General features: G+C 37.3%; 3 protein-coding genes and 1 pseudogene across 4 annotated transcripts; all 4 read left to right on the top strand.

The window, feature by feature from the left end:
- Positions 1-20,080: 20,080 nt before the first annotated feature.
- GCG54_00015288 (uncharacterized protein) lies at positions 20,081-21,189 on the top strand (the record flags this gene model as incomplete). The annotated part of the gene is made up of 2 exons (XM_045415096.1): positions 20,081-21,107; positions 21,164-21,189. 2 exons carry the CDS (start codon positions 20,081-20,083, stop codon positions 21,187-21,189), a joined length of 1,053 nt encoding a protein of 350 aa, XP_045257465.1.
- Positions 21,190-24,015: 2,826 nt separating this feature from the next.
- On the top strand, positions 24,016-24,354 carry GCG54_00015287 (annotated as a pseudogene). The gene has a single exon. A coding segment is annotated over exon 1 (339 nt).
- A 174-nt stretch (positions 24,355-24,528) lies between these two features.
- GCG54_00015286 (uncharacterized protein) lies at positions 24,529-25,575 on the top strand (the record flags this gene model as incomplete). Its single annotated transcript, XM_045415095.1, has 2 exons — positions 24,529-24,602; positions 24,972-25,575. 2 exons carry the CDS (start codon positions 24,529-24,531, stop codon positions 25,573-25,575), a joined length of 678 nt encoding a protein of 225 aa, XP_045257464.1.
- An 18-nt stretch (positions 25,576-25,593) lies between these two features.
- On the top strand, positions 25,594-26,457 carry GCG54_00015285 (uncharacterized protein; the record flags this gene model as incomplete). Its single annotated transcript, XM_045415094.1, has 1 exon — positions 25,594-26,457. The coding sequence occupies one exon, from the start codon at positions 25,594-25,596 to the stop codon at positions 26,455-26,457; it is 864 nt and encodes a 287-aa protein (XP_045257463.1).
- Between the last annotated feature and the right edge of the window lie 586 nt (positions 26,458-27,043).

The raw sequence follows: 27,043 nt of genomic DNA, 5'->3' as shown, positions 1-27,043 counted from the left end.
TGGGCTTGTTCTTCGGCGTGTGCACCTGCATATCCCCTTCGTCGTCGCAGCCGCAGAAATGACAGACGACGCCGGGGTTTGAGGGCAGTGCCGGAAAGTTGGAGAGACTACGACCAGACAAGTTTACAATCAAAAAAACTTGCGATGGAAGAGACGTAAAGCATAGTAACGGAAGCCATGAAAGGCACCTCAGAGGGGTGGAATGGCCGGTTGCGAAATGATGCGAGACATGCAGTCGGTGTTGACGGACGGTCCACTGGGGTTACAGCACCGACCGGCGCCTGTCGACACTGGCAGCACCCAAGCCGGCGCTTAAAACCGACAGGAGACACTTGCAGCAGTGGCTGCACTCAATCTTGACCACAGGTTTGTCAGGCAGGCGGACCGCGCACTTGTATAAACACGGAATTCCGGTAGTTTGATGGATTGAGACAATTAGAAACGGGCCTGCAATGGTTGGTGATGCAGCAAAGGAGTTCTGGGTTGAAGATGTGATTATCAGATAGATGCTCTGTAGGATGGTGCGCCGACCGGGCTTCCCGCCAAGCTGTTGGAGAACACCATCAAGAACAGAATGCGTCCAAATGAACGACAGTGGTCTATCAGCAACCAAAAACCTCAGGTATCTTGCCCATCCATCGCGGGGGGTTTGCTGCAGCTGTGGAGTGGGATCTTTGGGTTCCGCGATTGAGAAACCTGTCGCTCGGCGCGTCGCTACAGTCCGTTGCGTTGACAGCGTCCGCCCCCCCTTTTTTTCCCCGCTTATATAAAAACATAAAAAAAAACTAATTTTACGCTATAATACGTATTTTGCTATATCGCACGTAAAATGCGTTAAACCTATTACTAGTACCTTAATTACTATTAATTATTATAGTTATAGTAGTATTTAAATATATAACTATATAATAGAGATATAAAGTATATATCTAATACCTCTATAGTAGTTAATTTACCTATAGAGGTATTACTAACTTAGCTAGTTACCCTATCCCTATACTAATTAACTAGTAAATCTTATAAGAGATTAAAATAATATTATTAAGGAATAGAAAAAGAGACTTATAATATAACTTTATATATCTACTTAGTATAGGTTTTATATAACTCTAAGTAATATAAAAGTATACTAGGGGGCTTAATATAGTTCTTTAGAATAAATAGCTCTAATAGTTAACTAGAGTAATAAATCCCTTAATAACTTAGCTTATTTATTATTACAACCTATTATGTATAGATAACAGTTAACTAACCTACTTAGGCGTTAGGTAGCTAGGATAGGATATTTATACTATAGAACTAATAGGAATAATAGAGACTTACTTAGAATAGAAGAACTATAGTATAAGTTATATAATAATAAAATAGGAAGAATAATTAGTAGAGTATAAGAAGAAATACTCAGTAATTAGTTAGTATTACTAACTAATTATAATTACCTATATACTTAGGTAATCACCTAAAAGTAAATAAAAGATACTATTTAGGACTTATATATAGTATAACCTAAGCCTTATTTAAAGTTAGACTTCTATAATTCTTTAGTAATTAATTTAATATTTATCCTTATAAATACTCTTAGCTTACCCTCACTATAAATCACTTATTAAGTTTAAGACTAATTACCTTAATCTCTAAAAAGACCTAATCTACTATAACTTATAACCTATAACTTAGACTATAACCTTAGTATACTATTATAATATATTAATCCCTAGCTTCTATTATTAGACCTTACTATTAGATAGCTAACTATAATATTTTAATTACTCCTATTTAGTAAGTTAACTATTAATACCTACTAATAGTAAAATAATAAATATATCTTTACGTACTTCTACTAAGTTACCTACTCTAAGGACCTCCTCCTCTTTATAGTAGCTAGTTTAAAACCTAGCTAAAGAACTTAAAGGAGCCTCTATAGTAGTAAACTCTAATAATAAGGTAACCTTAAAAAAAAATACCTATAAACGCTTTTAAACTAAAGTTAAGAAAGGAGATAATAATATTACTAAAGTCTAAACTATATATAATAATACTATTATAAAACTTTAAAATCTTAAAGAAATAATATAATAACTAAGAAATAGCCCTTAATATATTATAAACCTAGAAAATAAAGTAATTTAACTTAGAGGATAAAATAGTAATATTAATATTAAAAAACTCTAAGAAGAAATCCACACCCTATATATAGCTACTAATATTATTATAACCCCTACTAAAGGATAATAGAAGCTTAAGCTTAATACTCTAATTACTTATAATAGTACCTCTAGATAACTTAAATTATTCCTAATCTAAATTAAAAACTACTAAAACTTCTATTATAAAGATTTCACTAGCTAAACTAAGAAAGTTATTTATACTACTACTTACCTATAAAGATAAACCCTTAAATAATTTAAACCTATCTAAGAAGAGTTCCTTAAATATAAAACCTTAAATAAATACTCTACTAAAACCTATAATATCTATAGTAACTTCAAGAGATTTAAAAATACCCTCTACTCTCTCTTCTAAAACCTTAATGAGAAATAATAAACTAAAAGAGACCTTATATAGCTATAATAGATAAAATTAATAAAAGAATATACTACTATATTTAGATAACTTAGTATCTAACTTAACCTCACTAAAGAAATTAAAATCTTTATATTCTATTAAGAGCTTAAAAATAAAGTTAAAGATAAGATTATTAAGATTAACTATCCTAAAGACTTTCTTTAGTATACTAACCTTACTATTAAGATTAATAATTAACTTTTTAAATACTATAAGAAAAAAAGCAAAAAATAATAAAGACTAAACTTTAGATATAAATACTAATAGTAGCCCTATTAGAAGTTTAACCCCTAGTAAAATAATAATAAACCTTATAATAACTAAAATAATACCTATTAGAATACCACCTATAGATAGTATAATAGACCTATAAATCTTAATATAATAACTAAACCTAATAATAAAAAGCTTTAAAACCCTAAGTATTATAACTATAATAAATAAAAACATATTACTAAAGACTATAAGTAGCTTAAAAAGCTCCCCTAAAAGCTAGTAATTAAATAACCCTAATAAGTTAATACTATTACTAAAACCCTATATATATCTTAACCCTAAACTAGATATTATAATAATAACTACTAAATCTACCTTAAAAATAAGGAAATATTAGGATACTACCTAAAGGATAGTAACCTTAGATAATCTAAATATAATATAACTATACTAGATATATATCTAAGAACCTTAATAATAATACATACTAGTAATAATAAGATTTAAAAGAAAACCTAAGAATAACTTAATAAGATACTATAAGTATAGTAACTTAAACTAATTTCTAGTTCTACCTTAAAAATAACTAATAACTAAGGTTAGACTAGCTATAAACTCCTAAACTAAACTACCTATATAACACTAAAAAAATAAATAAAAGAAAAATCTAATAATAAACTAGATCACTAGTATAACCCCCTAGAAGAATAGCAACTATTTAATCTTATAAATAACTAAACTTTAAGAGAAAGAGAAGGTTCTCCTTATAACTTAGATAAACCTTATAATATTACATATTAATATACTTAAGTAGAAATCACCTATAAGCTTACCTCTAATATAGATAACCCTAGCTCTAAAGAGAAATCTAAGAAGGATAATATACCTAAGCAAATTATATATAAGCAAATTAACCTATATAATAATAAATAGTTTATTAAACTTTATAATATACCTAATATAAAACTAAGAATATATCACACCTTATAACTTAGAATTAAAGATTATCCCTACTTTAAGATTACTAACCCTAACTATTAACACCTCTTTTAGGTATAATATTTCTTTAACTATTATAAGATCTATATAGGAGATAAATATAACTACTATTTCTAACCTAAGTAATATAATAATAATCCCCTATAAAATATCTATATTATATATACCTTTACTAAATAGAAACTTAAAAAGTTTAATAGTAATATCACTATATTTACCCTTAGCTAATAATTCCCTATAGAATACCTCTATAATAAATAGATAAAATAGGATAAATACTAATATAATAAATATTAAATCTACTATAAAGAAAAAGTATATACTTAGAGAATTATAAAAAATAAACCTTAACCTCCTTAGGTTAGATACTATAAAAATAGCTTTATAAAAGTATAATAAAAAGGAAAGTAAATTACTTACTTAGGACACTTAGAATAGTTAAAAAACTAAACTTACTTACTAAAATAAAACTATAATAAGTAATAAAAAAAAGGTTTATCTACTAAATATCATAAGGATATTAAGGTAATATAAAACTTAAAGTTACTATTAACTAATAGATAACACTTATACTAATTAATAATAGAGCTAAAGTAAACTTTATTACCCCCTAAGCTATTAATAAACTAAAAATACTATAAGGAGGAAAAGAATAACTATACTAGCTATATATAGTAGAAAGAGAAGAATTTAAGTATAAAAGAGGTATTATCTATAATAAGACTATACCCCTTAAGATAAGCTACCTAAATTAAAAAAAAAAAATCTAATTTAATATTACTAACTTAAGAATATATAATATAGTATTAAGACTACTCTAACTATAAATAAGTAACTTATAGATAAATTAAAGTAAAAGCTAACTTTATTAAGACTATAATAACTTAATCCTTAAGTAGCCTTATTAAAAATAAGCCTTAAATAAGCTAATATAGTAAGGAACTATAAAATAATATATCTACTACTTTAAAATAAAGTAAGCTATATTACTACTATTAATAATAATAGATCTTAAATAAAAGAATAATCTACTTCTATCTATCCTAAAAGAGTATAAGGTTTATAAGAAACTCTTTATAGTTAAATTAGAAACTAAATTACCTAAATATATTAGTTTTAATTATAAAATCCCCTTTAAAGAAGGGAAAGAACTATAATTTAATAAAATCTATAGACTTAACCTAATAGAGATAGAAGCTCTAAATAAATACCTTAAAGAAAACTTTAAGAAAGGTTATATTAGACTTTTAATATCACTAGTAGGAAGCTTAATCCTATTTATACCTAAAAAGAATAGAAAATTATAACTATATATTAACTACTATATACTTAATAAAATAATAATTAAAAATTACTACTTACTACTTCTTATAAATAAGATAAAATAACTCTTATATAAAGCTAACTAGTTTATAGCTTTTAATCTTAAGGGGGCTTATAACTTAATCTAAATAAAATAAAGTAAAAAATAGAAGACTACTTTCTAAATATAAAAAAGATACTTTAAGTACTTTATTATACCTTTTAATCTTATTAATACACCTATAATATTCTAAAATATAATTAATATAATACTATATAAATATATTAATATCTATATAGTTATCTATTTAAATAATATTCTTATCTTCTCACTTATACTTAAGAAATATAAAGAAGATATTTACTATATTTTATAAGCCCTCTAAGAAGCTAAACTCTTAGTTAAACTAGAAAAAAGCGAATTTTATATATAAAAAGTAGAATATTTTAGATTTACTATTACCCCTAGAAAGGTTTATATATTAGGAAATAAAGTTAAAGCTATTAAGGAATAACTAATACCTAATAACTTTAAGGAAGTCTAAGGATTCCTAGGTTTTATTAACTTCTACTATAAGTTTATTAAAAACTATAGTAAAATTAATATAGCTCTTACTAGTTTTAGCTATAAAGATATACCCTTTATATAGAAAGAACTATAATAAATAGTATTCTAAAAGATTAAAGACCTTATTACTAGTAAACCTATCTTAATTATCTTAAACCTAATAAAATAATTTAAAGTAAAGCTTAACGCATCTAATTATATAATTAGAGCATAGCTATTATAATAAAACCTAAAAGGATAACTATACCCCTATACTTTCTTCTCTTATAAGCTTTATAAACCTAAGTTTAACTACTAAATCTATAATAAAGAACTTATAGTAATTATTAAAGCTTTTAAAAAGTAGAGACCTAAGCTCTTAGGAACTATCTATAAAATACTTATATACTTAGATTATAAGAACCTATCACACTTTATAACTTTAAAAGTATTAAATAAATAACAGATTAAATAGTTAGAATTCTTATCTAAATTTAACTTCTAAATTATTTATTAGAAAGAATTAGAAAACAGTAGAGCTAATACTCTTAGTTAATAACTAAACTATAATATCCTAATACCTAAGGAAACCTAAATAATTCTTAAATAATAAGATAACAGAGACCTAATACTAGTAGCTAAACTCTTAATAATAGCTAGATAATCTAATACTAGCCTACTTAGTAAACTAAATAATAAAGTAATTATAGAATTCCACGCTTACCTTACGTATAGTTACTAAGGAATTATAAAAACCTAAAAATAACTATAATAATAATATAGAGAAAAAGTCACTAGAGAACGTATAATAAAAGTAATTAAGGATTATAAAGTATACCTAAAAAGCAAACTTACTTAATATTAACCTTATAATATATTATAACCTTTATTTATACTATAAACTACTTAGTAATCTATATCCCTTAACTTTATTATTAAATTACTAAAATCTTAAGAACCCCTTATAGAAATACACTTTAATAGTATTCTTATTATTATAGACTAACTTATAAAAGATACCTACTTTATCCTATATAAAGAAGCAAGTAACGCTAAAGAATATATATATACCTTCCTTAAATATATTATCACTAACTATAAAACACTTAAAAAGATTATATTAGACTAAGATAAGATCTTTACTTCTAAGTTCTAAAAATTAATTATATTATAACTTAGTATTAAATAATTAATATCTACTATATTCTACTTATAGACTAACAGATAAATAGAATATATTAACTAAATCCTCAAAATATACCTCTATACCTATATTAATTATAACTAAGATAATTAAGTAATATTACTACTAATTACCTAGTTCACTTATAATAGTATAATTAGAGAAAGTACTAAGAAATCCCCCTTCTACCTTAACTATAGTTTCAAACTAACTACTTATAGAGAACCTTAAATAAGCCTAGCTATAATTAAAGCTACTACCTTAATATAGCAAATTAAAGATATCTAAGATAGTATATATAAAAAACTTAAATTTATTTAATAATAAATATTAAGATTTAATAATAAATAAAAGATTAAGGGACTAACCTTAAAAGAGGGAGATAGTACCTACCTTATATAGCAAAATATTAAAACAAAATAACTAAGTAATAAACTTAACTATAAAAAACTTAAACCTTTTAAAATTTTATAAGTTATTTCACTAGTTAACTATAAACTTAAACTCTTAGAAACTATAAAATATCACTTAGTATTCTATATTTCACTTTTTAAGCTAGTATTATAAGGATTATAAATAAATAACCTTATTATTATAGAAGATAATAAACTAAAGTATAAAGTAGAGAAACTATTAGACTACTAGTATAGAGATAATAAATAGGAATACCTTATTAAATAGAAAAACTATAAATATAAAAATAATATATAGGAACTTAATAATAACCTACTTAACTATTAAGATAAAATTAATAAATATATTAGAATACTTAATTATATTAATCCTAAAGATAGACTAAGTTTACTTATAACCCTAAAAGAATTTAAGGAATATATAAAATACGCTAATAAAAGAGAAAAATAAATATAAAAAGAGTTATAATAGAAATAAAGAGAAGCTAAGAAATAAAAGATATAACTCCTATTAGTATAAATATAACTAAGAGAACACCTTAAACTAGCATAATAAGGAAATATATCTATTTAACTAAGAACACTAAAATATAACTAAAACTCCCCTAATAAAAAACTTAAAGTATTAAGATTCTAATTAAAAATTAAATCTAAGTCTAGAATACTAAAACTACTTATAAACTAAACCTCTAATATAAAAGATATTACTAGTTCCTCTTTTATAACCTCCTAACCTTTTTAAAATATTATCCTTTTCTACTTATATAAATAATCTAACTATATTATAAATTTATCTAACTTAGCTTATATAGCACGTAAAGTAGTTACTTTCCTTCTTAAAACCTCCTCTTTAGTTACTTTAGTATCCTCTAAATAAGTAGCTTTATCTAGTAAGTAATTAACTAAGATAAGTTAGTACTAAATAGGAAATATAATAAAAAACAAAAAACTTATAAGTATAAATAGTATCTATTATTATATTATAAAACTACTCTAAATAAGTATACTCACTATAAACTTCCCTACTAAGGAGAAGCTTATAATACTTCCCTAAAGAATAACAATAAGAATAAAGCATATTAATAACTAAACTAAACTTAGTAATACGTAAAGCATAATTATAATAATAAAAAATAGAGGTAGTACTTAATTTTAATTTCTAAATATAACCTAATATAATATTAGTATTATAAATAAAAATAGAAAGTATAATTAATAAATCCCTAACCTAAAACTAATAACCTACTTATATTAGGTCTTAAGGATAAAACCTTTAAAAAGGGGACCTAATATTATAACTTATTATATATAAATAATAGTTAACTAACCTACTTAAGTATTAAGCAGCTAAGATAGGATATTTATACTATAAAACTAATAGGAATAATAGAGACTTACTTAGAACAGAAGAACTATAGTATAAATTATATAATAATAAGATAGAGAGAATAATTAGTAGAGTATAAGAAGAAATACTTAGTAATTAGTTAGTATTACTAACTAATTATAATTACCTATATACCTAAATAATCACCTAAAAATAGATAAAAGACACTATTTAGGACTTATATATAGTATAACCTAAGCCTTACTTAAAGTTAGACTTCTATAATTCTTTAGTAATTAACTTAGTATTTATCCTTATAGATACTCTTAGCTTACCCTCACTATAAATCACTTATTAAGCTTAAGACTAATCACCTTAATCTCTAAAAAGACCTAATCTACTATAGCCTATAACCTATAACTTAGACTATAACCTTAGTATACTATTATAACATATTAATCCCTAGCTTCTATTAGCAGACCCTACTATCAGATAGCTAACTATAATATTTATAATATTAAAATAAAAATCTACTACTATATAGATAATACTTAGTTACTTATAGTTTACTATTAATTAATATATATCCTTAGTTTATTATATTAGATATATTAAGAAAAATATTAAGTAATAATAATAATATAATAGCGCTTAGAATATTAAATCTATAGCTATTAGTAATTATAATAATACTACTATTTAAAGACTAAAAAACCTATAAACTAATAAGTATTATTAGTTATACTAAATAAATAATTTAATAATATAGATCATAATATAATATTACTAGCGAAGTATAGAGATATAAAAAGTACTACTAAAGTTAATAAAAGATAGAAATATAGTATTATATAGAGCTTCTTAAACTACTATAGTACTATAATAACCTATCCCTTAAAGAGATATAAGATTTCCTATTTAAAACTTTTAAGATCTAAATTAGTTATTCTATAATTAGTTAATAGTTAAATATATCTAGCTAGATAAATAAGAAGTCTATAATTATTACTACTTAGTAAAATAATAAACTATAATATAAGTACCTATACTATATATAATAATATTACCCTAACTAGCTAGTATTTATTAATAAATCTAATATTAATAAGGATACTAAGATATAGAGGACTAGATAGGTACTAAAAAAGCTTACTATATTTCAAACTATAGAGATTAATTAGTTTTAGAACTCTTATATATAAATCCTACTAGCTCTTATATTAAGTAGTATCTTATACTTAACTATATACTATAGTATAACTAATAGTAATAGGTTTTTTTATTAGTTATAGGAGTATTTTATCCTAAAGTATAAGCGTTTTCTAGAGCTAAACTCTATTATTATTATAGATAACCTCTCCTACTATTATATACCTAAAGTTAAGGATTTATACTAAGTATTAAGTATTAATCTTAAGTTTCTACCTCTATATTTACTAGACTTTAACCCTATTAAAGAGTACTTTAGTAATCTAAAGCGATATATTAAAAAGATATATTTAAAGTAGAATAATAATAAGAATAATACCTAGGATTTTATAGAATATCTATATAACTATACTATAGAGATTAGGTATTATCTACTTTAGATTGAGGGCTATTTCTACTATTTATTTATTAACTTTAATAAGATAGAGTATATATTTAATAATATTAAACTATAAAAGGGAGGATAAGCTATAAATATTAAATATTAATAAGTAATCTAAATCTTTATTATATAATTATAATAGATCTTAATTATATTATTATATAGTAGGAAATTATTAGATCTATAATTATAGCTAGTAAGATTACAAAAAGTTCAGCTATAAGCGTATAAGAACATAGAAAATATATTATTATCTATTATTTTTATTAGTAGCTATATATATATATCAATTTTACCTATATAGTAGCTGAAATATATTATTAATACTTATAGCGATAATTTATAATAATAATATATCACTATAGTTAGAGACTTTAATTATAGTTAGAGACTTTAACTATATTAAACTAAGAAGTATTAAGATAGATTATCTTATTTATAGATCTAAAATTATAGTAATTCTATAGCTTTTATATATATATAGTAGTAGTATTAAATCTATAGCTATAAGTAGACTTTTCTATAGTTAAATATATTATATAAGAAAATTATATATATAGTTAAACTTTATATTACTCTTATTATATTACTCTTCTTCTTTATCCTCTTCTAAGTAATATATCTCTATTAATAATATATTACTTAAGATTTTAATCTAATTATTTTTACTACTTTACTTAACTTTATCTTATTTAATCTATAACTATATAGGTAATATCTATAATACTAATAGTAGTAGTAATAAAATAAAACTAAAAAGTTCTAAAATACTTATAAAGTTAGCTATATTTAATAGTAAATAGCTCTATATATATTTACTATATTAATTAACTTTAATTAATATATTATAGATCTCTTATTTAATAAATTAACGTAATACTAAGGTATTAATATATTAAGATAACCTTAACTTACTTAAAACTAACACTATAGAGTTTTTAAATAGTACTATTATTATCCCTCCTAGTAATCTAGTATATATTCTTATATAAATATCTCCTTCTAACTCTTAATAGTTTAAATAAAGTTTAGAATAAGATATTATATTAGAAATAATATTAGATTACCCTCTATAGTAGGCGTTATTATTTATAAAAAATTTAATTAAGTTCTTAATATCTTTAATAAGATCTTAAATAAAATTATATTTAGTAAACTAAATATCTAGTAACTTATAAACTACTTATAAGCTACTATTTACTAATTATAATTTCTATAGCTTCTTTTTAAACTCTTTATTAATATTATATTACTTACTATAGATAGATATAAACTACTTAATAAAGCTAGCTACTTAATCTAAAACTTTTTAGAGTAAATCTAATACTACTAATAAGGATAAATAAATTAAGAGTATAATACTTAGTTAATAAGTACTTAGAAGGTTTAATAGTAAAAGAGTTAGTAATAAATACTATAAGATATTTATATATAGCTAATATACTATTAATATTAATACTAGTAGTAGTAGCTATATATATAAGTTAGGATATTAAAAATAATAATTTAATACCCCTATATTACTATATATATTAATAATAGTATTACTATTAGTATTAGTTAGGCTAGATCTTAACCTTAATAATAGAAGTATAGTATTTTTAGCCTTCTCTTTTATTATCACTATTATCTCCTAATTATTATTAACTTTAATAATATTCTTACTTCTCTTATTTTAGTATTTCTAATCCTCTATAAACTAGTTATAAAGAATCTTACTAAATAGTTCTTTAGGTAGTTCTATATTAGTAATACTAATCTATTTAGTTATAAAAACTTTTACTTATTTCTCTATATAGTGAGATTTAATCTTATAGTACTTCTAACTTAGTATATAATACTAGTTAAACTTCTTATTACCTAAACTATTCTTATATTTCTAGTACTTTAAGTAAATATATATATAGAGAAGTTATCTATATATACCCTCCTTCTAATATTTAATATTTATAAGATTATTAAACTTATAATTAATTACCTCTTATATATTAACTAAAACGCCTACTTAGCTACCTTTTTAAAGTATTTATATATTAGTTACTATATTACTAGAGATTAATATAACACTATATTATTACTTAATAATAAAGTAGACTTTACCTCTCTCTTTAGTTTATTTAAGAGAGGGAATAATATTAACCTATAGAATACTTAGCTAAATAACCCCTCTAATAGATAGATAAACCTAAATAAAGATTAATATTAGTTTAGATATACTAATAAGCTTCCTCTAAGTAATAATAATAATAATACTAGCTTTCTTTAGAATATATAAATAAGTTACTTCTACTTTAAGTTAGGTACTACTATTTACCTCTTAGTCTCTATTATTTATATCTAATATATTAGTAATACTAAATCTATTATATATAATACTCTTAATAGTTAGATTAAGAATAAGTAAATTATTATCTTTAAATACTAAGCTATAAGTAACTTAGATTTATAGTAGAGTTAGTTCCTTATTACTTATATTATCCTCTTCTTTAAATATATTATAAAATAATATAAATATATTATTAATACTATAGTAAGGAGCTATAGGTATATTATCTATAAATTAAGTAGTTTAATAAGGGGTTAAGTTAATTAAAGTTAAGTTTAATTAAAATAATAGTATTAATAAAAGTAGGGTATTTTAGAGCTAAATTATATATAGTAGATCCTTTTTTTATTTCCTTTATATTATTATTACTTTTTAGTAAGAGGATATTTTTAGAGCTTTTTATAATAATAGAGGTATTATAAATATATACCTTTTTTATAATATAGATTTAGGAGCTACTAAATTATTAATTTTAAGTTTAGTTTTAGTAATAATAACCTTAATAGTAACCTCTTTAGTAGCTTCTTTAATAGTAATAACTTAGTAAGCCCTCTTAGTAAATATAATAATCCTAATTAATAGTGAAGTAAAGTATTAAAGAGGATCTTTAGTAATATCCTATACTAGTTATTATATATATTATTATTTCTATATACTATTAGTAATAAGTAATAGATAATACCTAAATAGGTTATTATCTACCTACTAAGCTATATAGTAATATTTAGGAGGTATTATAATACCCTTAAATAATAAGATTTAATAGGAATAGATTAATTAAAACTATTAAAATAGGTTAATTACTATACTATAAGTATCTACGTAGTATTAGGTAAATTTTTATATATATATAGGGATTATACATACGTAATTTCAGTAAAAAGGGGGGGCGGACGCTATTAACGTAACAGACTGTAAAGAACCACCAGCGCGCCAGTCGCTGTGGGCCTGGTGAGGTGGGGCTTGAAGAAATCACGTTACCTATCTAATGTAGTCTGTGTTGCATCTTGCAGATCGAAAGCATGCGTCGTCAAGCTGAGTATGCAACTGGGGTATCTGCGGGGATTTTCTGGATGGGGCATTGCCGAATGGAGTTCAGAGAGCAGAGATTTAGATGGACTGGGGATTTAGGAGCGGGCGTGAGCCGGGACCCAGACAGAGGTCGCTGAAGTGCCCCTGGTATCGAAAAGTATGCACTGGCAGAATAAGGCGTCTTCATTTTTGGTTTTCCTTCTTTTGTCATTCCTTTCTATTTCTCTTCGTCGAAACTACCATCCCCATTAAGACAGTCAGGTCCAAAGTGGCGCCGCTGACTGCCGCCTTGCTTCTACTTTTTCCGAATATTTCCTCACTGCCACCATGTGCCGAGCGAAGAGGACCGACAAAATCGGGCAATTTCTTCAAGTTACTTTCCTCGTCGCATCACCTACTACGTGCCAAGAAAGTGGCAGAGACGGCAGGGAAGCATCATCTTAGTGGTATGATGATGTTTACTGGATCCAGAGAGCTCTAGTGCACCCGTACTCTCGATGGGACCGAAAGCTACTACCGGCCCTTGACCCTCTTCGCCCAAAGAGGGGCATCCAAGGCCGCAGTCGGACAGATCCCCACAAGCCTCAACTGCCGAAGATCAGAAAAGCCATTGGCGAACGCATCAAATCGATACCATACAGAGGGATTCCCAAGCCTCAGACGCATCCGAGTATGGGAAGACACCTAAAGGCACGGCATCCCCTGTACCTTTGGCCTTTCTCAAAATTGTTTAGGGATACTCTCGCGATCCTGGGCTGCTTGAGAGAGAGCGACTTTGAGGCTTTGCTGATCTTATGCTGACAATGATGAGCGCGCAGAATAGCCCTCCACTGACTTGGAAGCTTTGCAAGTTATTCCAGAAGCAAAGTACTGTTATTTGTAACACGATGCGTGATTCACCTTGGGGATCTCCGGAATTGTTCGATGAAAGCTTCAGATGCCTCCGTAGGGACTTCCGGTCACAAAACTTGAACGTAACACTGCTACATCTGAACGAGTATCCTACAGTTGAACCCAAGCAAGAACTTCAAGCTTTTATACAATATCATATTATCATATTCCCGCAGACCTCCCTTCATATCGATAACCCCGGCGTCCTCCCATGATGCTATCCTCGTTCTACCGATCCAGTTAGTAGCCTCGCTTTTTTTTGGTGCCATCTACTTCGGAGAGCAACTTTCAGCAGACTTGTCTCTTCAAGATATGGTGGGCAGCAGACTCAGCTGGCAATCACAAGTTAATTTACATCACCCTGTTGGCACACCTCTCAAGTCTTAGAAACGAGTTCGACACCAGTATATTCAAATTTTACGTGAGGACGAGTTTGGGTAGCCCACAAGGTGCTATTTAAAAGAACATTTGAAATTGTAAGTGAGATCGCACCTCAAAAAGCCAAACCACATCGGAGAAAGTTTGCGCGCTTGCCCGCCTTGCTTCAGAGGCTGGTATCACGGACAGCTTTCATATTTCCGGCGACCTGAAACCCAGGAACCTTGGCAGACGTTGTAACACTTCCAGTATGGAGACACAATCGATTCTCGGCTCGCGAGAGATGACGCCCTCAATCTTCCGTGCCAAGCGCCACGTTGTAACTTCAACAAAGCTGCAAGAGCCAGGTATGAATACTTTCAAAAAGGGGATGCACTTCTGGCTTCTTCTCACTCCCTAATCAAACTTTCATATTGAGTCAGCGTGATTTAATTCATCAAGACTACTGCCACTTGGGTTGTCATGGAGATTGATGACATGAACGACTTGAATTCTTAAGATCTTGGGCATTGGCTGTTCCCGGATGACCACGCGTTCTCAGGAAGATAGCTAGAAACCTTCGTGAGATCAAATGACTGCTGTTCACACACCAACTTCGGACATCATCTTAATAGTTCACTAGCAACAGTTCATTTTTGAACAACTTCATCCCAAAATGCCAGACTGCAAGAATTAGCGCAGTTGTGAACTCAAGAACGATAAAAAAATGACCTTTTCACCTTCAAAAGCGTCGCAATCAATCTCCATTCCACATTTTCCTCTCCGTCAAACATTCCGCGCGGCTGCTGGGCGATCTCCGCTCCGGACGGTTGAGCGAGCGCAAACATTTGGGAACCAAGACATATCACATATTATAGACTCATTCAAGCAGCCGTCGTGAGAAATGCGTTTCAATCAGGTGGGAAATTTTGAAGCCTTATCTCGGGCCTTTTTGATGAGCCCTGCAGCGAGTTGATTCATCTCGGCCGTGGCCTCACCCGCACAAATGACACCCTTCATGTTTCATCCATGATTTCTTCCGTCTTGTGAAGCTCATCCTGCTTTTACAGGTTATGAGGGCCAAGGTTAAACTCTTCGCCTGCCATGCATAGAAGAGCATAAATATCTGCCTAATACCGCCCCGAATGATACCACCGTTCACTCTACCCTCGTGCTGGCGCCTTCAAGGGAAGCTTTTGAAGAATCGATCTCCTTCCCTTGCCCCCATACCTGAGATCCTCATGGCATTGTCCGGCTCTGTCCCCACAGGCTCTATTACGCTTCCAGTCTTGCGCAGAATCGTCCGGAGAACTGTGATGAAACGTCCAGCTCCAACCCCTAACATAATCCACGAGACGTCCTGATACATGACTTCATCCACATGTGTCCAGACCCGACATTCTGGCGTGCAGTACAGCTTGAGCCTGAGAGAACACTGAGGCCAGCATACCACGGTGTGTGATTTCATGGTTGCCTGTCGATGCGTCAAGCGGCTCGGAAATTGATCATCAGAAAGGGAGATTGATCCCCCGGAGCATGCTCCGGACGCAGTCACATCATCCACCGTCAAAAGTCTCTCCGGGACGCAGAATCATACGGCAATAAAGCTAGAACGGGGGGTATTCCATACCGAAATCATGCCAGCAGCGTTCGGTTGAACTGGACCACCAGAGACTATTTTGTATCCACTCTCTAAGCACCTTTTGCTCTTTGATTCCGTCAGCTCATGTAAGCTGGATCCAAGTGACAATCAGTCAAGCATGGTGCGCACCCTGATTAAATTTCTCTTCTCCGCCATCATCTTTAGAACGGCACCGCGACGGCAGTGCCACAAAAAGCTGCCCCGTTCTTGACGCCGTATCTTCCACGTGCTCTAATACCAGGGCAGCAGGTTGATGAATGATGCCATCTTGCCTGACTTCTAGAACGCTAGAGGTCCGTGAACTTTTCACCCAAGTCTCGAACGCTGTGGTCTTCGAAGTCGCCGCGCCATGCAGGTCTCGGAACACTAAGGTATCCAACGATATTAATGACAGCTTTGCAGAACACTTCTTTTTGTCCCAACGAGAGTCTCTGCAGCAGTATCTGGGGAGCGCTGGGGTGGCTGGCTTGCTTGACTCGGCGGTCGTGCCACCATCCGCAATGCCAGTTCCGGCAACCAGGAGGGGCAGACTCGATAGGCAAGCGCCATTATTAAGGGCCTAGCGCGAGAGAATGGCAGTTCATCATCTTCCACGATGGGGTATGCTTCACGTTAGCTATTAAATCGAAAGGTCAAACGCTCACGGCGATGCATTTGCGACTCTCCAAGGTGGCAAGCGACTGTTTGACGATTCAAGAGAAGGCGAATTCATCGAATCAGTTGCCTTCATCAGGAACCCTCCCATAACTTCGCGTCCGTGCGACCGCAAGCCGGCAGGCAGACTGCCGACTTTTCCCACTATTCAGGCCAGGGAGAGGTGCCATCTTGGAGTCTGACGGGGAACTTTCATTTCTCCCATCTTGAGGGTTTTGGGGTGTTCATTCGTAGCGGTTCCTCGAGCAGGGAAAGGTTTGGACTCGTCCTGACGACGGCAACCCAAGCCATCAGTAACTCTTCCGGTTCAGTGATGGTGAAGCCCATGAGCACGCCGACATCGTTATTGTCAGCCCCTGCAGCTCCACGGGATCGCTCTTGAACTAGATATTAGAATCCTTCGCGCATTGACTCTTGATCCAGGCATACATTGTTTCTCATGATTATCGCACAGCTCTTGTAGCTTGCATTTCTCGTCCTATGTTGCTTTCGACGAGAGATCAGCACCGCATTTGCATTTAGCTAGACCATCTCTGAATACCTCGTTAGTGTAGGCGTCTATATTGTTGACCAATGCTGCGTGGGCTGGCGTCTTAGTCTGTTTGTAATCGTAGATAGGAGTGGCAATGCACCGTCCTTTTTGGCCTGTTATTATTGGTCCATGGATGCATGCCCAAGCTCCTCGCATCCGTCTGGGTCTGCGCAATGTTCCCTTCATGGAGATGCGTTCTTGCCGTCATCAACGATGGAGGCCTTCTTGGCTTGGCTGTGGCTGTGGCTCGGTCTGACTTCGTGGTCCTTCGCGATGGTTTGACAAGGTCTCGAGAAGACGGGTATTGGATCTTGAGCGGTGCCTTGGGGCGGCGTGGAGTCATGTTCGACGCTGTGTGATGAAGTTCATGCGACAGATTCGTACCGAAGCTGCAGGCCGTTATCTAATCAGGGCAGAAAGTTGACTTCGGAACCGGGCGCGACTCGGGGGTGGACTTCATAAGCCGAGATTCGGGGCAGAGGTTGGGCATGGCTGTGTTATCAGCAGATGTCGCGCGAAAGTGGACGGTCGTGGAAAGGCTTCAAGAGACGAATATGGCTGGTGTCGATGGGTGGCCTCCATCGCAGTTCGAAGCGGATGCTATGGCCGACGACAAAACGAGAACATGAGGTGTGATGACTTCTAATGGAATGTTGTGCATCGCGCGGCATCCTCGGGCAATAGAAGTCAAAGAGGTTAGCGAGGAGAAGATCAGCGGACGAGGATCGACGGATGGGGCAAAAACGGTGCTAATATGATTTGGCATTTGTTGAACCAGTCAAGGGAGGACCGCAGACTGCAGCGCCGCGCCTGGGATGAAAGACGTCGGGCTCAAGACCGGAGAACCGTTGAAGAGCGGGTGTTATCAAGTCCAAGAGCCAAAAGGAGGAGTCACTGGCGACTGTCCGAGGCGGTTGAAACAAATATGACGTTTTTCAGCATCAGCATTAACTAGATAGGGAGCAGCAGCAGGTGCAGAGAAGGAAATAACATTGCTCCCTCGTTGCATAGCACCTGCTGAGATGGTCCCTGCCCCCCCCACCTGGGAATATCAGGCGTGGCAGCTTCTTTATTTTCCGCCCATAACTGTGGCACCTTTCGCGAGAACCTGCCACGACCCTGATGGACTGTGGCAGCTTTTGACCTGTATCTGCCCCAATTCAGAGGTACGTTCCTCACTCAGCGCAATATCGCGAATACCTGCACCTCTGTTCATAGCTTACATTCACTTTCTAGATTAATTCTTCTATAACTATAGCCTACTACTGAAACAGGCATGTATGCATAGATTCTGTTATATCTAGCGATATGGGAATGTGAGCGAAAGGAACGATTTCCACACTAGAGTTTGTTTCGTCAGGCGAGCTCCTTGACACGGCCTGGTGCACTGAGTATTGTGCATCGCCGCAGACGGGGAATGCAGCTGCGGGGTCGACGTGTTCTTACAAGTAGCGCGAAATTGCGAATAGGGGTCGTGATGAGCGATCGGAAGTAAAAGACATTTGATTTTAGCAGTTGTTATGCCTGCGCGGCCACTCTTTTTCAATCTCGACTCCGGAAACGCCTGTCTGCACGGTCGGCAACGATGACGTGGAGGCGGACGCAAAGGCAATACTTGCAGGGACCCGACTTACACGTTGGCCACGGCGGCGCGCGAGCGGGTGAGCATCTGGCAAGAAGGGCTTGACCCCAAAATCTTTAGCTACCGACAATCATGACCTTGAATCATGTCGCTTGCCCATCTTTGCAGGACTCCAAGCCTAGATCGTCGTGCGGATTGCCATTATCGAGGCCATCATCTAGGAGGAGGAGCCTGCGTGTCGTGACCTCCAACGTCACACATCCAACGTCACGCATCCAACGACGTATCTCCAACCAACCACTCTGATCCAACTTCATCAGGCAGATTGGCCCTGTGCCATCGGCATCGATTCAATACTCTCGTCGACCATCTCTTCCTGCCTGAAAGATCGCGTCGACCATCTCTTCCTGCCTGAATACTCTCGTCGACCATCTCTACTGCTTGCTTGTGGTGTCTGGCACGCTTGCTGTGGCATTTTGCACCGTGGCGTCAGACCTGACTGATACCGGAGATATTGGCGATTGCCGGCCAAGTGGGACTCCACCCATCGGTATTCTGTCATCGGCACCGTGTTCCCCATCTCCAGCAAGGTCTCCTGCATCGTCTGATACCTCTGACGAAAGGGAGCTGATACCTCTGAACCAAGTACCGTTGTTGTCTACCTACTACCCTTCAGCGTACTCATACGGCCTGAGTTTTCGAGACCGTGCACCATCCTCGGCATCATCGGAAACGTCACGTGGTCCTGACCAGACAGACGTTACGCCAACTGTTCTCTTGTCACGACCATCTGGGTTCGATTTGTCTGGAGCCGTGCTGCATCCTCAAGACCTCACAGTAATCAGAGCCCAATTATCGGCCCTGCCTCCGCATGACGTAGCAGCACTCCAATCATTTCTGTCTACATTGTCGTCTGCAAACATGAGCAATTTGACTACGTCGACGGACTCGACCGTTCAGGCCCGTCCGCCTGACTTGACGTGTGGAACGTTCTCGGGCAAAGACGTTGCTGCTCGAAGATGGCTCAGTCGCCTTCATTGGGATTTTGAGCGTGCGGGTCACCAGACTCTTGATCCGAGCCAAGTCATCAGAACCATCTCCATGCAGTGTGATGGCGAGGCGGCAACCTTCCTGGACTCTACCCCAGCATTGGCTGACGCGGTTGACCGAGCTGAGAACAAGCAGGCTACCAAGGCGGACTTGGACAAGTTGGAACAAGCCCTTCGGGACCGATTCCCTGCCAGACTGGTGGACGAATCAAACGCCGTTGATACCATTGAATCCCTTCACCAAAAGAGCGGCGAGCCATTGGCCGCGTATTACAACAGAGCCGTTGCTGTCCTGAACAGCGCTGGTTGTAGTGATCGGAATACCAGTGGGGACAGCCTCAATCAGGCACAGCAGGTCCTGCTGGGACAGATCATCCGCCAGTTCATCAAAGGGCTGCATGATCCAGCACTGAGGCATCAGTCCATTAGCATGTCGGCACTGACTGCTCAGGGCCTACCCGAGGCATTCCACAAGGTCAAGACTTCCCAACAGGTCCTTGATGAGCGAAAGGCAGAGGAGCAACATAAAGCGGCTGCCAGTCGTGCTCGAATGCTAGAGGCAATTGTGGCCCAACAGAACCCGTCCGTCCCGGTGGATCACCTCTTGGCCCAGCAGTTTGGTCAGATGGCTATGCAGGGTCATCAAGTTGGAGCGTACCATTCAGGGCTGACTGGGAGTCATCCGGCACCGATGCTGCCGCAGGTGGTTCAGACCCAATGGGGACACCCTCAAATGCAGGCCTTGCCGTATCAGCCCCCGACGCAGGGTGGCCAGCAATTCCCAGCATACGGTCCAGTGCAGAACCAAGCCGGCCAATATGGAACTGTTCAGAGTCAATGGTATGCACCAAACACTTCTGATCAGACGAATCGGAATCAAGTTGCTCAGGGCAACCAAGGTCAGTACAACAATCAAAATTACTGCGGACAGAACAATCAGACCCAACAGCAACAGTTTCCGCCCCGAACAAACAGGCCTAACCGAGGTGGCTACCGAAGCGGCCGAGACGTGGGAACCGATTTCTCCCGACGAGACCCGAATCTGGCGAACCTCCCGCCCCGAAGCGAATCAAAGAACCCATTTGTAAATGGAGCTCAGATGCCAACAGAAGGTGGCATTGTCTGCTGCACCTGTGGCTGTGAGGGACACAAGAGCCCTTAGTGTCGAGGACCAGAGCTACAGCCGTGGGAAAAGGCCTACATTCGTGCACTTCTCTTCCCATCTACGAAGAGTTTTACACAGAGTCAGCACCCGCCCAAAGGAATGGTAGACGTCCATTCGGCGCAGATCTACTTTGCTGAAATGATGAGCCATCACAACTACTCAGCGGCGCTTACTCCAGTTGCCCCGACAGACACCACTGTACAGACGGAGCTGAATACGCCGTGGGATGGCAAAGCGCCTGGCAGCTGTCATGTCGAGATCGTCCCTGAGGAAATGGACCTGTGTCCGGTGTTCACTCTCTTCGATGAAGAATGCGAATCAGCGCCAGACCCATCGACTACCGTACCTGAGCAACCGCCATCGTCATTGTCAGCGGGCGTGGCGTCCGTCCTGGAGGACAGCTCACTCAGCGCCGATCAGAGGGTGGCGAAAATCTGTACGCTGGTGGCTCAGGCGGGACCATCCGGCTCCGGAGATGCATGGATGAATACTGTTTTGAACAAGACGGCCAATCGCAAGATCAACAACCCAAACAATTCCGCTCGCAAAGACCGGAAGGGAAAAGCAGTGGACAGATCTGGCTTTGGAGAGCAGATTGCCCATGCCGAAAGAGATCCAGCTGTTCGGGCCCTTTTCGATGTTTCAACCCAGCGGACGACGGGACGCGTGGATGATGTGCTCAACTCGGTGGAGGATGATCCTGCCCCTCAGAAACGAAGCCGGAGAGTGGGATTGGCGCCGATCAAAGCCCGTGCTGATCTGCCTCCTTTGGATCTGATTGATCTGGCCCGAAAAATCACCTTCGACCTCTCCCTTGTGTATCTGATGCGACTTTCACCCGAGTTCGCAAGACAGTTGAGGGCTATGTCTGGACGCGAAACAACGAGAAGAAAGCGCTCCAAGAATGCTCCTGTTGAGGTTTGTGCTGCGAGCTATGTCCATCAGGGCCATATTGTCACAACCAAGGACCCAACGGCGAATATTCGAGCCTTCTCCAAGAACTATGCAGCGACCCGACCCTTCAGAGTGGATTGCATTTTGGCAATGTCAGACAGTCGCCACCGATTCCCAGACAGATCTGTCCAAGCGGATCAAGGTAGTGAGATGAATATTATCTCGCCGAGGGTTGTCAAACAGTTCGGTCTTGTTCGGCACCCATTGTCCGGTATTGGATTCGAAGGGCTCCGAATGACTACGGCGGAGGGACGAAGCTGCACCATCACCCACTTTGTGGCAATTCAGGTCATAACGCATGGAATCAAGCGTGAGCTGTGGGCTTGCATCAGACCCGAGGACACGGATCAGACTTTGCTTCTGCTGTTGGGCCTTCCATGGCTGTACGATGTGCGGGCTGTGATTGATGTGTTCGGAGCTCGCGTCATGATTGGGGATACCTTCGTGGATGGGCCACTCATGGCTGCAGCGACAACTCACAACCTGATTCTTGGACCTGCGGGATCGGATCCGAATGCATTCATCCCGGACCGAAGCCGTCTGTTGACGCTTCTGGATGATGACTCGGATGATTCAGAGGAGGAGCAAAGCAGTGATGATGACTCGGATGTGTCGGAAAACGCCTGATTCGGCCCCGACCTCGGCAAGTCATTAAACCGCCGTCTGTTGAGCACAAAATGCCTTCTCGACAGGAACGCCAGGATTTTGGACCTGGATATTCACATCTGCTGGACGCAAATGCTGCATGGCTGTCCTTCCATGCTCCTCGTATCGACCGTCCACCGCAGGTGTTGCATGAGTATGAGCTATTTTCAGCGCTGAGCTGTCAACACCAAGATGATTTACGGCCATGGACTTCACTTCTGTCGGAAGGAATCCCATCATCATTCGCTGCCCAGATATCCGCACCAAAGCCAGTTGGGATGACGAAGTTTCCCGTCGACCGCCGTGTGGAACTATTGACCATGGATGTGTCTACTCCGATTGAGGTGATTACCGAATGGTGGGACGAGGAACCTCTGATTTTGGGTCCGAATTTTCCGGACAGTGCTGTTCTTGAAATCAAACGAACAATGTATACGTATCGCGAGCTCTTTTGTACGACGCTGAGCGAATTGCCTCCAACAGACCTTTATACCCACATTCCCCGTCTGAAGGAGGGTGCAACGCCTTGGAACTCCAGCAAACGGCGCCGATGGAATGCTACCCAAAAATACTGGCTGCATCGGCTTATTGGAGAGGGCATCGCTGGAGGACTGTACGAGTCGACATTGGCAGCCAATGGTGAGCTCTCAGAATGGTCGGCTGAGCCGGTATTAGTGCCAAAGACTGAGAACCCTTAGGGGGAGCATCGCTTGACGATAAACTACCACTTCGTGGATGAGGAGTTGCCGGCCACGTTTAATCCGCTCCTTCGCGAAATTCATGAGAACTTGGCAGACCCGCGCATCCAAACATATAGCTATTTCGATCTCAAATATGCGTATTGGTCCTTATTAATCTATCCTGATTACTGCTATATTTATGCCTTTAACGTGCTGGAGAGACTGCAATTGCAGCCTACTTGGGTTATGTAAGGGGGATGATTGTTATGTTATGTAATGGCTGAATTCGGCTGGATCTTTTTGGGCCTGATTCCTGAACCTAACCTAGAACCATCACTGCTGACGCTGTTGTAGCTGGGCTAAATGGCACCGTTGGAGATTTATTTCGACGACATCTTTATGAAATCTGAATCATGGGAAGTCGAATGGGCCTTTGTTAGAGATCATCTTCTGCCCCGACTTCTGTGGGCTAAGGTTTGCCTGTCCCGTAAGAAGATTGCCCTTGGCATGAACTTAATTGTCGCTGTGGGTTAGGTCTACAAAGTTGGAGGAATTGTGGAAATTAAGGCTGATCGAGTGGCGAAGATTCAGGAATGGCTGGTGCTAACTTCTCAGACTGAGGTGAGGGCATTCCTCGCGTTGACTGGGCTGTGTTGTGTATGGATGAAGAACTTGTCTGAAGTTGCCCGCCCTCTCTACTGATTGACTGGGTTTGTTCTATGGTAATGGGGGCCATTGGAGTTGGCGTCGTTTGATCTCGTCAAATCTCTCTTGGTAGAGGCGGTCACTCTATATGGACCTGTTTGTGGGGAGCTGTTATCAGTGTATACTGATGCTTCGGCATACGCAGGCGGTTGTGTGGTGATGTAGAATCAGATGGGTGAATTGGTTCTAATCCTTTACGACTTGTTCTTGTTCACTAAGCCGCAGAGAAATTATGGCACCTACAAGTGAGAACTCTTGTTGATTGTGGAGTTCTGTTGGGGATATTCCCATTTCTTCAAGGCTGAGGATGTATTGGTGATCCATACCGATCACAAGCCTCTGACCTGGTTTCTGTCGTCCAGCCATCACGACGGCATCTGCGCTCGATGGGTGACCGAGCTTCGGCTCTTGAACATCCGCATCGAATATATTCCTGCACGCCGAAATGCTGCAGCAGATGCCTTGTCCAGAACGATCTTTCCGTCTGACGACTGTGAGGATTCAGAGCTGCTTTTGCCTCATGGGGAGATGGATCTGGAGGGACGATGGCAATGGAAAGACGGAAAGGGAGGATATGCCGAACTCCTTCAGTCAATCGAGGCAACCGTCACCAGTGAGAAAGCACGCCTGACCGAGGTGGCGGACAAGGCCATTCAGCACCTGTTGGACGGGACCGAACCGCGTATTGAGAAGGCCACTGAGGACAGAGCGGAGCGCTCAGCTTCAGCAGCTCATTGTGAGCTCAGCCCGCTGCCTCATGTCAATATTCCGTGGAACGATACAGAGCGGTTCTGGAAGATTCTAGAAGAAATTGTTCCAATGGCTCTATCGTTGCAAATCCTCAAGGCACAATCAGCCCTATCCAAAATGCCCCAGATGAAAAAGTGGTTACAGGACGAGTGGTACTCTGATATGTGTGCGTACCTCGTTGAGGGCGTCACTGACCGGTTGGATCGCAACGCTGTGGCTTCGGTGCGGACGCGCAGTCGACCATACTTCATTGAGGAGGGGATTCTTTGGCACCAAGGCCCGAATGGAGCGAGACAGCGCTGTTTGATCAGATCCGAAGTGTCGCAGGCGTTGAGAGATGTTCATGATGATCGAGGACATTTTGGCCCCAATCTGACGCGGCGGAGGCTGGTCGCCGGAGCCTTCTGGCCTGAGATGGCTCGAGACGTGGTGGACTTTATTGCTGGGTGTTGGCCCTGTGCGTCTTAAGGTCCTCGGAAGCCGGCTATGACGGAGTTGCCATTGTCGAAGATCACCGCGCCTGTGCAGGTAGTTGGCTTGGATCACTTGGGACCGTTACCAAGGACGAAAACTGGCTACACCCTGATTCTTGTGTGGGTGGATTACCTATCCCGATTCCTTTGGGCTATCCCTGTCAAGTCTGCATCAGCTCTGGATGCTGCGAGCTGTTTGGAAGACTGGATGGATGAGTCGGGGTTGGTCCCAACTCTTCTGTACCCGGATGCAGGAGGGGCGTTTACGTCCGCGGAATTTGCCCTGAAAATGGACAAACGGGGAGTTCAGGTACAGCCGGCACCTGCGAAAGCACACAAATCTGTCGGGATGGTTGAGACGCATATTCGAATCCTCTTGGATGTCATCACAAAATCGATACTGAGCCGAAAGTACGAGGCTGATGAATGGGACGTGAACCTTCCCCGGGAGCTGCTGAAGGTCAACACGCGGTTTATTCAGTCCTTATTGTTCACGCCATATGAGATTTTGTATGGGTTCATGCCACAGCCCCCAGTCTTCGCTGCCGGATCGTTTAAGGTTGGAGCTGAGTGGACGCCGCCACCTGAGAGTGAGCTGGATGAGGCGGCAATTTGGTATGTGGCAAGAATGGAGGGAGTCAGGCGTGAAGTTGCGGATCGGATGTCGGTGACCGCGGCGGCACAAGCTGCTCGTCATGATCAGCGGGCGTACCAACCCTTCAGAGCCGGAGATCTTGTTATGGTGGTTCAGGAGGGCAAGCAACCAAAGTTGGAACCTCGTTGGCGCGGACCGTTCGCGGTGAAAGCACGAGTCGGACGGGCATCGTATGTGTTGGAACAGTTGGATGGTACTCCTATAGCTCACGCAAGGCATTAGGACCATCTCAAGCTCTTCCGGCCTCGTACCGGGTATCTGCAAATTGGGTCGGATTTGACACTGCCGTTCTCGACGTTGCTGGGTCGGAGACGAAAGCGAGGGAACCGAGTGGAAAACTGATGCAGCATTGTTGTTCTCCTTTGTTGTTTTGGCAGGAACACTGGGAGTGCTTTCCGAATGAGGAACTGGGTGGTGTATTAATTCTTTTTAGGAGGCTGCCCACAGCTCCGATTTTTCAGGCAGGAAGAGAAAAAATCCACACATTGCAATTATCACATCACCAAAGTCTGCCACACCCACACTTCTACGACCAACTCAGCACCTGGGTCGTTAGGATGCGCCGCCATCTCTGCGTACTTCTTCGATCACCTGTGATCGATCGGGTCTGACGTTCTGGATCGATTCCGTTTCACCTTCAAAATTGCTTACCACCAGTCAATCTGATTGACTGTGGACGACAACATCTTGCTTACTTCTGAATTCTCACTGCAGACCGCTGACCTGTGCTCGACCACCTTATTCACGACCTAATCTATACCTTACCGAGTTATGTTCAGACTCACCGGAAGTTTTCGACCTACCTTCA

The sequence above is a fragment of the Colletotrichum gloeosporioides genome (assembly GCF_011800055.1).
Source record: "Colletotrichum gloeosporioides strain Lc1 chromosome Unknown consensus_99, whole genome shotgun sequence".
NCBI classification, from domain to species: Eukaryota; Fungi; Ascomycota; class Sordariomycetes; order Glomerellales; family Glomerellaceae; genus Colletotrichum; species Colletotrichum gloeosporioides.
This window is presented reverse-complemented; position numbering and strand designations above follow the sequence as displayed.